Source organism: Martes martes, assembly GCF_963455335.1.
Source record: "Martes martes genome assembly, chromosome: 4".
NCBI lineage: Eukaryota > Metazoa > Chordata > Mammalia > Carnivora > Mustelidae > Martes > Martes martes.
The window spans coordinates 111,970,345-111,988,042 of NC_137891.1; the positions used below are offsets into that span (position 1 = coordinate 111,970,345).

At 45.0% G+C, this 17,698-nt stretch overlaps 1 protein-coding gene across 1 annotated transcript in view; it reads right to left on the reverse strand.

Annotated features, from left to right (window-relative positions):
• SLC44A3 (solute carrier family 44 member 3) overlaps nt 1-16,582 on the reverse strand; it is a 94,250-nt gene extending 77,668 nt beyond the window's left edge. Inside the window, exons 1-5 of the mRNA XM_080800310.1 lie at nt 16,457-16,582; nt 15,816-15,923; nt 12,234-12,376; nt 9,930-10,066; nt 8,896-8,989 (exon numbers count right to left, since the gene is read on the reverse strand). Of these exons, the coding sequence (XP_080656436.1) occupies nt 8,896-8,989; nt 9,930-10,066; nt 12,234-12,376; nt 15,816-15,923; nt 16,457-16,483 (509 nt within the window). The 5' untranslated portion in view covers nt 16,484-16,582. The remainder of the gene's footprint in view (nt 1-8,895; nt 8,990-9,929; nt 10,067-12,233; nt 12,377-15,815; nt 15,924-16,456) is intronic.
• Nucleotides 16,583-17,698: the final 1,116 nt, after the last annotated feature.

The following is a 17,698-nucleotide window of genomic DNA, read 5'->3' on the forward strand; positions in this document are numbered from 1 at the left end:
TTCCAAATAAAACAAAAAACAAATGCGTTGTTAGCCACAAGTTTATCTACTTTCAGCTTCTCATTATGGAGAAATTAAAAGATATTTGTATATGTTAACACTATATGGAAAAATTTCAAAAGGCACATGCTTCTAGAACTTTAGAAATGTATTCATAAATTTGCAATTTGAAAAAATGGGTTATCAGTATGTTCTTGTTACTGTAGGTGTGTTTCCCAGATGGGATGAAGATTTTCCTGCTGCAAGGCTGATGCCCCCAAAAAACCAAAGAAATTATTAGAAAATCTGTTTCCCACTTGGGGTAGATCTTTCCTGATTGCCAGTGATCAAAGCACCCACTGCACCCAGCAAATCAGACAAAACTTAACAGAACTTTGCAAATGTTGTACAATTCTCTCAGAAAACAACTTTCTGTTGATCCTGTCTCATGCAGTATGACCAGCTACTTTAACTCTTTAAAGCCTTATGCTAAAGCCTACCATGAACAGGTTACACATGCTTTCCATGAACCCAGGTTCAAAGACTCCTGTTGGGCACAGTCTGGAACCTGGTGACTGGGTGTTTTGGAAACATCACTGTTAAAAAAACCAACAACAGCTCTTGACCCTATGGGAAGGGACCTTACCAAGTGCTCCTGACCACTGACACAGCTGTAAGACTAAAAGACATAGAGCCTTGAGGACACATCTCACAGCTAACAAAGGCCCCCCCGACATTGGTCCCGTGCACACACCGAATACCTCGAAGTCAAATTGATGAGGAAGAGATGTAGCTGACCTCAAGGTGGACTTCCATTTGAGACACCAGATTTAGACTTCATACTTCATTATTATTATTTTTAAATATTTTATTTATTTATTTTGACAGGCAGAGATCACAAATAGGCAGAGAGACAGGCAGATAGAGAGGGGGAAGCAGGCTCCCTGTTGAGCAGAGAGCCCAATGCGGGACTTGATCCCAGGACCCTGAGATCATGACCCGAGCCGAAAGCAGAGGCTTAACCCACTGAGCCACCCAGGCGCCCCTAGACTTCATACTTTAAACAGAAAACCCCCTTTCCTTCTCTTCCGTTCCTTTACTCTAGCACTGGCCTGGCAAGATAACCCCTTCATCTGGATCTCCTTGGTCATTGTTAAGTGGGGGTAATCTTTTATTTCAGGCTAGGAGAAAATTTAACTATGCCCCTAACATTTTACAATAAAATAAAACGTCCACCTGGTTGACTCCCCTTAATTTTCAGTTTGAATTACACTGACCTACCTAGGAGGGTTTCAGGATTCAGGAGTTACTCCTTATGGCAGGTCCCTATTTCCCCGGTTAGGGATAAATGTAAATGAAGCTATGATTGAAAACTTCCCCTTAACTCTTAAAATTACTGCAAAATCTGCTGTTAAAACAATAGCAGACCAACAAATGTCCTTAGACTCTCTGGGAACAGTTGTCCTTGATACTAGAACAGCTCCTGATTCTCTTTTAGCTGAGCAAGGGGGTGTCTCTGCCACAGCCAACAGGACGCTGCACCTGGGCTAACACCTTCTGGGGAAACAGAAACTCAATTACGTAAAAAACACAGAACAAAGCACTTGGCTTTTTTTTTTTTTTTTAAAAGGTGACTTCTTCCACAGGGTCTTGGTGCCACGGGTCTAAAGTACTCTCCAAATACTGGGAATTATCCTGTTTATAGGAATCATAATCATCTCCCCGGGCTGTTGTATTCACTGGAAAGCTTTACTTCTGTCATCATAGCTGCTGGCCACCAAGCAAATGATCTCCCTAAGACTGGAAAGTTTAAGGAACAAAGAAAAGGACTCAAAGAATGTATGTCTGAAAGCAGGACCTGTGAGTATCACAGAAGTTAGGAGGAGGTGGCATGACCTATGGGTACAGCACAAAAGAACATGAGCAAGAACTTGGGAGCAGCACCTGCGAACGGCACCAAGGCCTTACATTTTGATCTCTCAGTTACTCCAAGAGTCTGATCAAAATGGGGTGATTGTTAAAAAGAAGGCCCGCCCAAAATGGTGTCACTTCAACCAAGTTCCCAAACCAGGGCTTAATAACTAATCTAATGGCTCTTTCAACCTCCCCCAGAAATGTAGTCCTAACCAGGCAGCTCGGAATTTTTCAACTGGCACCATGTGGACGAGGTGATCTGCATAATGAGACCTTTTGCTTTTCCCCCCTCAGGGAAAGCCACTTTGCCTAGAACAAGCCTTTCCTTCTGTTAGTAACTTTCTTATTCCACCTTCCTTCCTATAAAAACCTCCCATTTTGTTCAGCTTCTCAGAGCTCTCCTCTACCTGTTGGGCGGACGCTGTCTGATTTGTGAGACGGCTAATAAAGTCAGTTAGATCTTCAAAAGGATTCTGTTGAACTCTCTTAACACCACATTGTCTGAATCTTTAGTCACTTTTTAGTAACTTTGAAATCAGATGGTATGAGCCCTCTAACTTTGTTCCTCAAGAATTTTGCGCGTGAGACTCTCAGTCTTCAGTGTTCCTGTATTTTTTTTTTTTTAGGACAAGCTTGTCAATTTCTTAAAAAAATTATGTTGGGGGCACTACACTGAATCTGTAGGACAATCTGGGGAGAAATGACATCCTAACAATATTAAAACTTCCGATTCATGAGTATAATCTCTCTCTCCACTTACTTTGGAGTTCTTTAATTTCAGAAAGGTCTTGAAGTTTTCAGTCAAGGTCTTCTTTCCATGGCTTCTGTCAAATTTATTCCCAGTTATTCTGTATTTTTTAATGGTGCTAAAGACGAACTTTAACAATGATTTCTTAATTGTTGTAAGCGTCTAGAAAAGCTTTTTGACCTTGTATCTCGCAATTTTGCTAAATTCACTTAGTAGTTACTTTGTAGATTCCTTCGGATTTTCTATATAAGCAATTAGGTAATCTGTAAATAATGATGATTTCACTTCTTTTCTATTTCTTTTCCTTCCTCTCTTGCGCAGTTCGTAGGACCTCCATGACAATGCTGAATGTTACTGGTCAGAGCTTTGTTCTCATCTTAGATGGGAAAGCATCCAAAAGTTCACCATCCAGTATAACATTAATTACAGATTTCTCATGGATGCACTTTCTCAGGCTGAGAACATTCTCAGCTATTCCTAGCTTGTTCACCTCCTATCAAACAGACAGCTAAATAGTGTTACTTTATGTAAGCAGCCCGCTACTGACAGCCACGTAGATTCTCACTATTCTGCTGTTACAAACAGTGCAGTGAAGAAATCTGCACAAATGTCATTTCACAGCAGTACAAGTGTACCCGTACATTAAGTTCCTAGAGGTAGAGAAGTGCCTGGCTGGCTCAGCTGAAAGGGCATATGACCCTAGACCTGAGGGTCCTGAGTTTGAGCCCCACAGTGAGTGTAGAGATTAAATAAATGAGCTTAAAAAATTAAATTTCTAGAAGTAGAGAAGGTTTTGATTTAAAGGTACGTACCTTCATCACTGATCCCCACCTCAGCAATGTAAGAAAGTGTCTATTTCCCTACACCTTTGCCAGTAGAGCACGTTATCCAACAGCAGGTGCTGTCATCTAACCACCAGAAGTGTGAAAACATTAGATTCTTACACAGAATTTCCCCTATCATAGGGAAAGTCCCACCTCTTCTCATATGCTTAAACAACGCTGTGCTTTATCTTGGAAGCATTATTCATGTCTTTATCTCATTCTTATACTGAGATATTGTTGGTCTTTTAAAAGTTGGATTAGAGGGGCACCTGGGTGGCTCAGTGGGTTAGAGCCTCTGCCTTCAGCTCAGGTCATGATCCCAGGGTCCTGGGATTGAGCCCTGCATCTGGCTCTCTGCTCTGCAGGGAGCCTGCTTCCCCCTCTCCCTCTCTGCCTGCCTCTCTGCCTACTTGTGATCTCTGTCTGTCAAATAAATAAATAAAAAAACTTAAAAAAAAATAAAAATACTTTGTATCAAACATTTAAAAAAAAGTTGGATTAGCAAGGTGTTTTATAAATTAGAGAAACTAATCCTTTTATATGAATTGCAACTTGTTTGCCTGTTATTTTTGCTTATGTTATTTTTGTATTTTGCTTCTTGTGTTTTGTCAGGCAGAAATGTTTATTTTTAATGTGGCCAAATTAACCCATTTTTTAATTTTATGTCTTCTGAGTTTTAAGTCATAGATAGAACCCTTCCATACTTCCAGGTTATAGAAGAATTCTCCCATGGCTTCTAGTACTTTCTCAGTTCACTTTATACATTAAAATCTTTAATCTCTTTGGGGCGCCTGGGTGGCTCAGTGGATTAAACATCCAACTCTTGATTTTGGCTCAGGGCATGATCTCAGGGTCAGGACTTTGGAAGTTATCCCCCATGATCTCTTTATTTGGGCTCCACTGGGTGTGGCTTACTTGAGTTCTCTCTCTCCCTCTCCCTCTGCCCTGCCCCCCTCTAAAAAACAAGTTTAAAAAAATGAAGTCTTTAATCCATTTGGACTTATTCATTTAAGGATTGAGGCATAGATCCAGCTTTTTCTCCTGGATGCCGGTCCAGTTGGCCCAACACTACCTGTTGTATGTTGTATGACAAAATGCCTGTCATTTCGTCACTGATTTGAGATGCCACTTTTATCATGTACTAAATTTCTGAAAGCATTTGGGTCTATTCCTGGATTATCTAGTATCTTTCACTGATCCTTCCACACATGAAATAGTACTGTTACCAGCTAGACCGTAGGATGTGACCTTTATTGCTAGCTTTCTTGTACACAATGACCTCTGTCCCACATTTTCCCTTAAACTCTTCTTTGTAGCTTATCTCTTAACTCAGGCAAAAGACATGAGGGCATAGCATCCCTTGATGGGAACCAAAACTGCCCCTCAAGCAATAATGACCACCCAGACCAGTTTGAGCTTAGCTCACCTCACAGCTGTGCAGATGGACCATGGAATGACCCATGGAGTGACTGACAGTTACTTTTACCTCATCATAGTACTAAAACTTTGAAACAGAAGCAAGAACCTCATTTACATAACATACAATGTGTGTACATACAGGTATGTTTCCTCAAGACACATGTGTGACCTGATGCCCACCTCTACATATGGGACAAGGCTTCCCTTTCTAAATATTCACCCTAACTGTAAATAAAGGGAACCCATCCACCCTTGCTCCGGGAGTCAGGGCTTTGGAAGTCATCCCCCCTATGATCTCCTTATTTGCAGCAAATAAAATTTTCTTTATGCAACAACTCACCTGCCGTAGTTTCTATTTGTGACTCACCAAGGAGTGAACTCATGTTAGTTCCGTTACAGTATTTTAGTTATTACACTTTATATGTTTTAAAAACTGAAAGGGCTAGTCTCTGCTGTTTTTCTCATTCAGATTTTTTTGGGCTTTCTTTTTTTAATTTCCTTACAAATTTTAAAATCAGCTTATCTAGTTCCTGAAAAAAATTCTGTTTTTTGTTTTATTTGGAATCATGATAAATTTATAGCTCAACTCAGAGAGAAATGACATCTTTATAATGTTGAGTCATACTGTCAACAATAGTATTTTTCTATTTGTTTAACTTTTCCTTGTAGCTCTGGAACATATTACAGTATTCTTTTTATGGTTCTCGTGTATTTCTGATTAAATTTGTCTCTTGGCACTAAAGTACCCAGTTCATTTTTGCCTGTATTTTTTCTCACTGTGGTAAAAGCTTTTTGAAAATACATGAATGCTGCAGATTTCATTATATTAATCGTGTTTCCTGGCATCTAAGTAAGTTCTCTTATCATTTGTAGTTTTTCGGTTAATTTTCTTACTACCTGCTGAGTAGTAATTTTTACCTCCTGCTCTGAGTTTTAAACCTCTAATTTCTTTTTCTTTTCTACTGTGAAACAGTCTTAACACCAATGAATCTGAATTGTTGCTAGAGCAAATGTTTTCTGAGCTTTCAGTTAGTATTTCTGAAAAATAAGGTCAGATACACATTTAACGTCATTTTGTTTTTCCCCAAACACAATTCTCCGTTAGACCTTAATTTTGTCAACATTGTTAGGGTGGTGCTTTTCAGGCGTTTTATAACCCTGTGCTGGTAAAGAATGGCCCATCTCAGTCTTGAGGGTGACACAGAGAAGCATGAAAAATGTGGGTCACCCCTGGTGTGTGGCTCACCAGTTGCCCGCTGAGCACCTCATTAGTTGGCCCACAGACTGTGGTTTCTTCCCCACTTTGCTTTTCCTCTCCCTTCCAGTGAAGCCATTCAAATTTGCAGGAAGTAATTCAAAGAGCTGACTGTATATTTTGATGGACCTGCTGGAATTCCTCTGATCAAACAATAAAGTGACATGCATGGGCACCCACACTGGAGGCTAGGACTAGAACTTACTGGGTGGAAAAACACAAGCCTTTAAGATTTTAAACACACGGGGGGACTCAAAATACAATATTATGTTGAACCCCAAGGGAAAAAGATACACTGGCTTGTTATCTTCCGCACTATTTTTTCACTGCTCTTAATAGCTCATACTGTGGGACACAAACCTTCTTGATATCCAATCACTGGTCTAAAAGGGTATGTTACCCCTCACGTGATCGACTGAGGAAGAAGAAACAACTGGTTTAGTCAATAGAGGTATTCAGAAAATGTTCTTTGGCCCTATGGCCACACTTCTCATGATTTCAAGTTTTTACTCTTGGCAGTGCTCGTCCATGATAAATATGATAATTTCCATCTTAAAACAAACTCTTGCTTGTGTAGGGAAAGGAAATGGAGCCCTCAAGGCTATTTCTCTCCCCCGACTCTGTCCAAGAAAGGCCGATCAACAGATTTGTCTTTCCATGAAAAGGTCTGCATTTCCATGAAAAGGCCTAGGACAGGCATGACAGAAAACTGGGGACCCTAGGACACAGACTATGTGCCTTCCCCCAACCCCACCTTGGTGAGAGCCCAAGGAGGCCATTTGCCAGGCAAAACAAAACCAATGCAGCCTTGACTGTTGGCTTTGGATTACAGAAGCTAATATGGACACTGTCTGGGTTTGCATGCCAACTCTTCTACTTGCTGCTTGTGCCGCCTTACCCTCTCCTTGCACTAGGTTTTCACCCTATAAAATAGGGATGAAAACAATGCCTAGAGCCCAGTGGTTTTGAGAGGTCCAAATAAATGAATACATGTCAAGAGCTTCGAAAAGTACCTGACAACTATCAAAACCTCAATAAATGTTTGTCATTATCATCTACAACATCAAGATACAAGCTTCCCATGGAATTACAGTCGCCGTTCCGTTCACAGCAAGAAGAACTCATCCACCTCTGCTTAAGCTGCAACCTGAAAAAATTCCATTCTCTTTCAATTCCCTCTGCAGGCACAGTTACAAGTTGTGTTCCTTAAAAAAGTCCTTCTCAAAAGACAAGTCCTGTATGACCTCACTTATATGTGGAATCTGAAATAGTCAGTTTCACAGAAGCAGGCAGTGAATGGTAGTGGCCCAGGGTCTGGAGGAGGGGGAACAAGAAGACGGTCCAAGGGTAGAAGGATAAAACAAACAAACAAAAAACCCCTTCTCTCCAAGTGTTAAATAATTTAACTTACTACAACACTGTAGTTTGTTTTTGGCTTTAGTTATGTTTCACTGAGATACATTAATGATAGCGGACAAAACTCAGAATTTTTTAAAATAAGGTATAGAAATATACAATGGATACTCCCCTCTGCAAATAACTCTCTCCTTTTTTAGTTACATGTAACACAAAGTGTTCATTTTAGAAAAGAATGCCAGGAGAAGGTCAACTGTATTTTTCCTCCTGTGTATCTGGAATCTACATGAGTGTTGTGTTTTGTTGTAAGCACCTCCGAGACCAGCATTTTCCAAGCTATACTTGTAACCATTAGATTACGAAAAAAATTAGTCTTAAAAAAGTGAAACAGTTGGAACAATTAGTATGCACCATACGCAGCAAGCGGAAATCTTGTCATGTGAAACTTCTATTTCTGTTTTACACTCGTAAGTACATATGAAGGTGTATGTCCACGGTACTGGGCAGCGATGGAGTACATTTCCTACTGTAGGTCCCAATCAAGAGTTTGATCAATACCGTGCTAGACAGCTGGCACATACCTTGTTCTACTTAAATTATCATTACTTCTCAGGGACTCTGCACAGAAGTCTCCCTCATTGTAAACATGTGGACAACTTTTCAAAGAATGCTAAAGCAAAATAAATCTAAGTCCTCCTTCAGAACATCTCAGCATTCTAACGGGGGCCACGAGTAGTCACGGCATTTTCCCAGTTACCTTCTCAATGGCTCAAATGGGAGCCACTTACCATGGCAACAATCCCTGCTTCATCACTGTAGCTTTATTCTCTAGATACCTGTGAGGCGCCTCCCATGTGCCATGAACTACACTAGGGCACAGGAATGGCTGACGCTAGAAGGAGTTCACAAGCAGAATCCTTGAGAAGGACCCGTTTTCAGTCTTCATTGGGAAGAGGTGTGTGGTGGCCACTCGGCCTTGCCCAGGTAGGTCTGTTCCTTCTGGAGAAATCTAGAGCTATAAAAACTAACAACGTTTCGTAGAAAGAAAAGAGTAAAAGTAAACCATTTCTACTTTGTAATAAATAGGTGGAGGAGAAAAAAATACACACCAACTACTTGATAAAACCACCCCATTGGTAATACGATAGCTCTAGTGTTGGTTGTCTTGTATGACAATGTGCACCTTCATTGTTGAGTTTTCTCCTCTTGTGGCCTGGTTCCGAATCCACTGTCCATGACATTGTTGCAGAGTCCCTCCTTGCTTTTCCCTGGCCTTTTCTAGACGGTGGGCTCTACCAGATACCTCCTTTGTGCTTCTGACAATACCCACAGAGCAACAGATGCACGTCAAATACCCCATGACTTTTGCGGATGGAGAAGGAAAAATGGAAGCTTCTTACCTTGGAGGAACTGGCAGCGTGGGGCACAGTGACTCTGCATTTGGGTTCTGGGTGTAGTTGACGGAATTCAAACTATAAACACACAGGAAGGACCCTGGAAGCAGAAGACAAACACATTGTACCATCTTCCTACATTATGCTCAGCTTTGTAGGGGAACCAGGAAGAAAGCCGGAGACCTTTCGCCAAACCGGGAAGGAAAGGGTATTAATCACTCAGATTTAGAAAACAGGTCTACAGGTGTTCTAAACACAAAAACAAAAAGCATACGATCATACAAATCATACAAATTGGAGGTCAGATTAGGTTCTTTCTCTACCTCTCCCCACCCCCAAAATCTCGATTCAAAACTGGAAGGTGATAGGATTGGCAGGAAAATCATTTCAAGTTTTCTGAAGATGATTTATTGCCCAGGCTTGATATTTTTAACCCAGCCTTGCAAATAATTTTTTCAGAATCCATAGGCAGATAAACCTTGCAATGGGTTGCCTTGAATTTCTTTTACTTTCTTCTGCTTGTTTAATCCTTGTAACGTAAATCTCAAGGGTAGGCTCTGAGCCAGATACTTCAGTTACATGAATGATTAGAGCAAGGATCCACGGGCCAGAGTTTTAATGAAAGAACTTACTTGTTGGCATTTCAGCCCAGAGCCTGCGGCCCCTCTCTAGGATTGGACGTGCCCGTGTGCACAGAGCTCTCTGACCTCTGTCTGAACCTGCCTCTGGGGCCTACAGGTCAGTCTACACTGTGCTCAGTAGGGAAGACCACTCCCTGGCAGTGAGCAGAGAACAGCTAGGGTTTCAGATAAATTCCAGGTAACACTGAATGAACAGTGCACAAGCCCAGGAGAAAACAATTATGGCCTTTCCTAGGTAAGAAGCAGCAGCCCCAAGGAAGGACAATTTCCAGCTTTGCAGAGAAGGCAGTGTCAGGGCAAGCTGTCTCCTCTAAGTTGGCACTGGTGACCCCACTGTGGTCACCCCGCTGCGATTCCCAGCCTGAGGGGAAAGAATGCGCCCCATCCCGCAGTGCCCACCATTGTTTTCTGCAAACAGCTGGACCTCTTCCAGGGTATCAAGCTGCTCTCCAGGACAGCTGGCCACGCAGAGGACGGTGGAGCTGAGCCTCACGTCCTTGACTTCCAAGTGGCAGGAGTTCATAAAGAACACGTGTCTATGCAACAGAGGAAACAGAAGACTATTAGAGCATTTCCTCTCATCGGGTTTAATTATGCGCCTTAAAAAAGTCCGTATGTTATTAAACGTGGGAATAACATAGGCAAACGTTTATAACCAAATGCTTCATTTACCGTGTATTATGCCTACTGGGGTCATCTATGGAGATGTGCAGGGTAGGAACCAGGCTCCAGTGTCTCTCCTGGGAGAGAACACTAAGGGATGACCTGAGGAAGTCAATGACGAAGCAAAGGGACTGATTAAATCTCCCAGGGGATGCTACATCAGGCCAGTGCAGAAACTACTCAATGAAGCCCACGGAGGACATATTTGCACCTGAGTGTCCTTCAGAGAAACAGCTGAACTCAGGCAAGTGAGAAGGACAAGGGGAGAGCTGAGGCTGTGAATTAATAGCCTGCCCCTCCTCCTGCTTCCCAGCTTGAGGACGAGGAAGCTCAGGAGACCCTTCCCACTCCAGCTTGGGTAGGTGGGGGACAAGAGCAAGGCCAGTTGTTGCCATTACTGGAGTCATGAGCCAGGTGAGCAGTGGTAGCCCCAGACCATGCCCAACACCTCTCCAGCTGTAGAGATTGGGGGAACAGCATAAGAGCCCCAGAGGCTGCTCAGTAGGCTGTCCTCTAGGGCAGGGACCTGGAGTGGGGGTGCAGATCTCCTGGATGTATGATACATACATGCTTTACTTTTTAAAAAATTGTGGTAAAAAACTCATAAAATACCCAGTAAGCAGTAAGCCTCCCCGTCCCCCGCAAGTGCCATCCTGCTTTGTCTCTGGGAATGTGACTACTTTAGTTACTTCAGAGAAGGAAATCATAAAATATTTTTCTTTGTGCAACTTATTTCACTTAGCATAATAGCCTCAAGATTTACTCATGTTGTAGCCTGTGTCAGAATTTCCTTCCTTTTTAAGGCTGAATAATATCCCATTTTAAATATATATATATATATATACACACACACACACACACATACACACACACACACAAACATGAGGTTTATTCATTCATCTGCTGATGGGATGCCTCGTTACTTCTACCTGTAGGCTACAGAGAATAAAATATATACTTTACAATTCCAAGAGGAACTGACCATTTCTCAGCATGCATGGGTCCATCTGGGTAGCCCCTTCCTTCTTTTCTGTAAGTGACCCACAGGTGCCAGAGGAAATGCCAGACAGCAGTCCATGCCCTGCAGGGCAAAGCTCCTCCCTTCAGCAGCAACATTCAGGGGTAGAAGAGGCCTGGTCTGAGATTTGCATTTGGTGATTTCAAATGTATATTCAGGGCCTATTTATTTACTTATTTTTAAAGAGTTTATTTATTTATTTGACAGAGACACAGGAAGATTGGGAACACAAGCAGGGGGAGTGGGAGAGGGAGAAACAGGCTTCCCACTGAGCAGGGAGCCCAATGCAGGGCTTGATCCCAGGACCCTGGGATCATGACCTGGGTGGAAGGCAGATGCTTAACAACTGCGCCACCCAGGACCTATTTAGATCCATAAATTTTCTCTCCTAGGAGGTGCTCTTGATCAAGTCTCAAAAACTATTACAAGGCAGTGCTCCTCTTAGAAACATCATGGCTGGGGATTTTTGTCCCTCCGGGGATTTCTGTCTCTCTGTTTCTGTGTCAGAGTTGGAGGGGGTGCTGACCATAGTGCCATAGTTGAGAGTGTAAACAGGGGAGTTACTGAGACACATTCCCCGGAAGTCCCAGCTGGGATTCAGGGATTTCCACTGAGATAAAATACTGTGGGTGGTGCATGACTGGTATCATATAACAGGACACGAATCTGATCAATTACGGAGAACAGCAGCAGCTAACATAAAGCCTTAGCTCATGCGGTGTCTCAGTGGATCCTTGTGAGGTAGGTAGAATAACCAGTTGAAAAGACGACAACTTTGGCTCAGAGAGGTTAAGTGCTCTGCCCCAGGCCACACAGCTGAAAAGTAGCACAGGCTGAATCTGAACTCTGGACTGGCTGACTCTAAGACCTGTGCCTTTCCAATCACACACACAGCTCCCTTTTTATGAGACAGGCTGACAGTTTTAAAAGGAGTACTAGTTTCTAGGCTCCAAATGGCTCACTGATACAGTTCTGAAATATAGTACAGCCCCTCTAGGTTGGGGACTGACTGGAACACTTACTTTTTTAGGGTCATGTCCTGCCCTGAAAGAGGGGCCCCTTCCACTGGGGAGTTCTTCTGGCCACACACGTTGCCAAAGCTGTCATAGCCAAAGAGAAGTCTTCCTGTGGCGCCCGCTGCCACCGAGTAGCCCGTGATGAACATCTGGCAAAACCCAAGGGGCACGTGAGAGCCTGGCCCATGCGCTGAAAACTTACGCCTCACCCCCACCTCCACCCCGCCCCCTGGAGTCGCCCCCCATCCCCAAGGGTGTTGATACAGAGTGCAGCCAGGGAGAAAGCCAAGCTCCCCAGCATCACCGGTACTCTTCTTCAGTGACAATGTCAGGAACCCCAGTCAGGACGCTGTTACTCTCACACCTGTTTTAATAGGTTAGGTAAGAAGAACATACTTAAGGGCTGAACAGATTGTTCTCCATGTTCTCACCTCCACACATCCTACCGTCTTTTCCAAGAGTCTGTCATTTTTCCTTCTGGGTCTAACTTCAACAGGGCAGCTCTACACCCCCTGAGGTTCTTATCTAAGGGTTCCTGGGGCACTACTTCCACCCTGGAGCTTCCTTCCATCCCTGTCTCCTTCCTCTTCCCTTCCCTTTTCCCGAGTTTCCTTCCCTCATTCCTGCCTTCCGTTTTTCCCTCCCTTCCTTCTCCTCACCTCTCCCACCCTTTCGCTCTTCTTTCTTCTTTTGTCTTTTATTTAGGGAACTCGGACCCTCAGGGGGCAGAGGCAACACAGCAGACGTGTATCAAATACTGCCCATCACAAGGGAGAAAATGGTGTTTGGGTAAGTGCTTAAGATACACAAAAGAAAGGATCTCAGGAATTCTGGACAACAACATCCTGCAACCTACAGTTACTAGTATCCAATTTCATCATTAATATGGAATATTTGAAATTTCCGCTCAGATGACTTTCGCACTGTATGCCTTCACTAAGACTGTGTATCTTCCAGAATGCCCTCTTAAGTGTGGTAAGCTTCCCAGCTGACAATGCACAGAACAGCATTCAGTAATTCAGTCCTGACATAATCATTCCAGGAGTGCGGATATGCTACACCACTCAGTAAAATACAGTAATGACATCCCATGGCCCAAAGGTGCGTTGTCCCAAAGTCAAGTACATCGCAGATACTCTTCATTCGCTACTAACGTAGAAATCAAAGAAACAGTCTTGAAGTGCCCAGTGTGTGCCAGAGACTGTTGCCGGGCGGCCACAAAGATGAACAAAACCAAGTGCCTGCCTTCAGGAAACTCAGCCCAGAAGATGGGCGGGCTCTCTGTCCCCGGCCCTCCCCAGCACCTCCTCAGCTCCGGGTCAGATTTTAGGACGAGAGAGCATCGCCTTTGCTGGTGGACAGCTCCCCCACCCTGTACTCAGAGGGGATATGGGCTGCTGCTGCTGACCCAGGCCCAAGCTACTTCTCTTGCCTCCTCCGCTCTCTGGAGTGTGGGAAGATCCCGACTGGGTCTGGACTTGAAGGAAAGGGAAGCGGGGCTGCTGCCTGGCTCCCCAGAGAGCTAATAAGGAAGGGGTATTCTCCTCTTATCAACATTCTGCAGTTAGTATCTCCCTTGGGAAGCTGGTGGGAGGAGTGGAAGCTTTGTTTCGTTTTAGGGTGGGAAGGATTGCTTCACACCTGCCCTACTACTACTACTACTACTTTAAACCATCACTCTGTTCTAATTCCCAGCACACAATTACAGTTCTATATGATGGGTGATAAAGCAGGAGCGGATGGATACCAGGTATGGTGAGGCGACCAAGGTCACAATCAAGGTGCCATGAAAGATCCAGAAAATGGAGTCTTTAAAAGGAACGGGAGAGGGCAGATGGGGGAGAACACTGCAGAGGTAAGTAGAGGCAGACATGGTCCAGAATCTGAGACATTCTGTTCTGTGTCTTATGCAAATATAAACAAAGGCCGGCACCCTTTGTCTTTGCAGCAGACTGCACTTGGCTGTAATTCTGACCCCCCACCCTAGACCTCCTCTGTCCTAACTCGGGGCAGCACCATCAATCACCCCGTCTAGCATGCACCTCGTTACTGGTCAGGACATCAGAAAACCAGGAAACCTAACAGCAGAGACAGAAAAACACGCCTTGCCCTGTTTTAAGCATCCGTGGTTTAAAAATGTTGCAGAAGATAGGAAAGGCCAGTTGGTTTGAAGGGCTCTCATTATTATCCAAATGCAATACAGTAAAGAGAATACGGGCATATTTAAGGCTTTCTATTGTGCAAACGACACATCATTTGAAAGCGGTTTCCAGCTCTGTGCCACCTCTGGGATGGTTCCTAATTCTTCAGGCTGTGATGGGCCATCTATGAATGCTTTCCCCAGATGGCTGTTAGGCTGAGAGTTTGGTAGTGATGTCCTAGGTTTGAACCCTGGAGGGGGTAGGGAAGACCACCGAGTAACATGAACAGGCTGAGGTCAAGGCTGCCAGGCACCTGCAGGACAGGCGCTCGCTGCCTTTGTACACTAGGGCCCCGGAGAAACAGCAGCATCCGCAGGGAAGCAGAGGAGGATGTAGTGCAGGAACACTCTCTCCCGGCTCCTACAGGAGGGCCTGGAGGGCCGTGACTTGACAACTCACAGCACTCAGTCACACCTTTAAGACCCAACCTCCCACGGTATCTGTAACCCTGTCGGTCAAGAGAAACCCGTAGGTAAAGTCAACAAACGAAAATGCCTTTTGAAAGAAAGAGGAACTTGGAAAGAGAAACAAACATGGTTTAGCAGGGTCTATTCAAATGGAAATCTTTGCGACAAAGGTAATTACTACAGGGTAGCTGTAATGCTGCTTTGTAAATTAATCATTAACCATGCGGCTAACAGTGTGCCTCAATGCAGGATGGACCATTTCGTGACTGGTCTTTCAAGAAGCTGAGTGGAACTCCTCCTGCTGTGACCTACAACTCTAAAATAAGTTATCAAAGCACCAAGATTTAGCTGCCAAGAGACCCTCCCAGGACTAAAATGGCACAGCCTGATGAGGTCTACCAGCAATCCTATTTAATTGGAACTAGAATGGGAAAAAAATCATTACCTATCTAACTAGAGTTTATATCAAAGGCTCGTTTCCCCATTAGCTGCTAAACACAACAGACCGAGCATGTGTACATTATGCTCAGCTAAAGTGAGAGCCATTTATCTATAGGCTCACCCTGGATTTTTCTGTATCAGAAGAATGGCAAACAGGTGCCGACTATTTCGTCTGGAGGGTTGGGATGGTGAAAGAACTTGCACGCAGTGAGCTCAGATAATAGAGGACCACATAGTAGCATATAAATAACAATCCTAAAAGGTGATTCTCCTTTCCTAATGGAGGCTCCCATTAGCATGTGGCCTGATGCTGTAAGACAGACTCTCCAACTTAGCCAGTCACCTGACAGGAATTCCGGAGGACTGATGTTTCTTCAGTGGTAAGGGCAGCGGTCTCTAATCGCAGCACAGACCTTAACCGGGTACCACCTGGAGCCCCAGCTTCCCCAGGGAAGGCACCAGGAAGGCGACTGCTGTTTGGGCCCAGTCATTTCAGGGCACACGCTGGGCTCTCTTCCCTACTGGGCACCCATACTCACCAAACCAGTCCAGAAGAGAAAGAACAGGAATAACCATGTCGTATCTGTGCATTTCCTATAAAGCTGAGGTCTCCACTCTCTTTGCCGGGGGGTTCTCTCTGCAGAAGCCTTCCAGACAAAAGAAAAAAAAAAAAAAAGGCGGGGCGGGGGGGTGAACTTGAGGAAAGGCGGATAAATAATCCTATGGGTTCCCAACCTGCCGCCAAACGTACTGAAGACTGCTCAAAGTAATTTTCTTTCTTTTCCTTATTCCCCTCTTTTCCTTTTATTTATTTTTTAACGTGGCCCCCTGAAGTTTTCAACAGAGACTTTGAAACACCCGCTCTGTGCGGAGCGGACCTGAAGTCCCCAGCCGCCAAACCCTTACCTGGAGGTGCACCTGCAGGCGGCCCCAAGTTTGTGCTCCGCAGCCAGTCTCTCCCTCGCCTCCGCCCCAGCCGCTGAGTGGGGTCCTTCCCGCCAGGGGTCCCCGGGACTCGGCGGCGCCGGGGCGGGGGCTGTATCCGCGAAGACTGGGAAAGGCGGAAACGTGCTAGGAGGTCGCCCGAACCAGCCCCCAGGACCCCTAGACTTCCCGCGGGGCCTCCCCGCCTACCGTGGGGGGCCCCGTCGCTCCGGGGCGCGGGGGGGGGGTCGCTCACCAGGTACTGGGCGCCGGGGCACTGCATCCTACGCTCCGGGGCCGGGCGAGGGACTGGGAGCCGACCGAGCGCCCGCGGCAGGGGAGCTCGGGGCCGGGAGGCCCAGCGGCCGAAAGAGACGCAGCGCCGCCCGGCGGCCGCCTCCCGGAGCCACGGACTTGACCCCGGGCGCCACCTGAGCGGCTCTGGCCCCGCCCAGGTCAGTCACCTGTTCGCGGGAGTGCCGCCTTTTTCTAGGGCCTTAGGCCTCCACCACCTGCGCGGTGGCACCTGCCGGGGTATCCCGCCCGTTTCCCGACCCAAGCGCTGGCCCGGGCCCGCCACGATAGGATCGGTCGGCCACTGCAGAGAGTAAGAAGAAGTAGAAAGTCTCAGCAAATCCTTCCCCGCGGGTGGGGAACGATCCTAGGTAGCTAAAGGTAAATGGCACTTACCAGGTGCCGGCTTCTCTTCTAAGGGCTTCACAAGCATTGTTCAATAATCGATTAGGCAGAAGTCACTGTTATCTGCGAAACAATGAGGGAAACCGAGGCACAGCAAAGCAGTGATGGCGTATGCTAGTAAGCATGCTACTAAGCTCTAGAACTGTGAGTTGAACCCAGGTACTCAAGCAGGCACTTTCAAGGTGGTTCCTAGCCAACACCACTGTATGAATCATGAAACAAAAACAAAGAGAAATATGAAGCATGAAAAATTGCAACGAATGTTCATTGATGCTATGTATTAATAAGGTGGGATAAATATAGGAGAACAGATACAGCTGAGGAGGAATTCGTGATTGGAAGAAGTTTCAGCAACTCTCCAGAGGCAGCAGGAAAAGGTTAAGAAAAGGAAATAAGGCAGCTTATTTGATTTTGTTTTAATTTTTTAAAGGATTTTATTTATTTATTTGACAGAGAGAAAGAGCACAAGCAGGGGGAGCAGCAGGCAGAGGGAAAGGGAGAAGCAGGCTCCCCGTGGAGCAGGGAGCAGGAAGTGGTGCTCAATCCCAGCACCCTGGGATCATGACCTGAGCTGAAGGCAGACACTTAACTGACTGAGCCACCCAGGTGCCCCAAGGCAGCTTATTTTAAATATCCTAATTAATATCAAGGATAGAGCTAGAGCAGAAAAGGAGTGATATAAAAATGGAGAGGAGGAAATATTTGGAGACCTAAGGGTAATAAATTCTAAGGTTGAAAGAATAAATAAATAAACCTCAGATTGCATGGGAAAATCTCATGCCAAATATATATTTCAAAT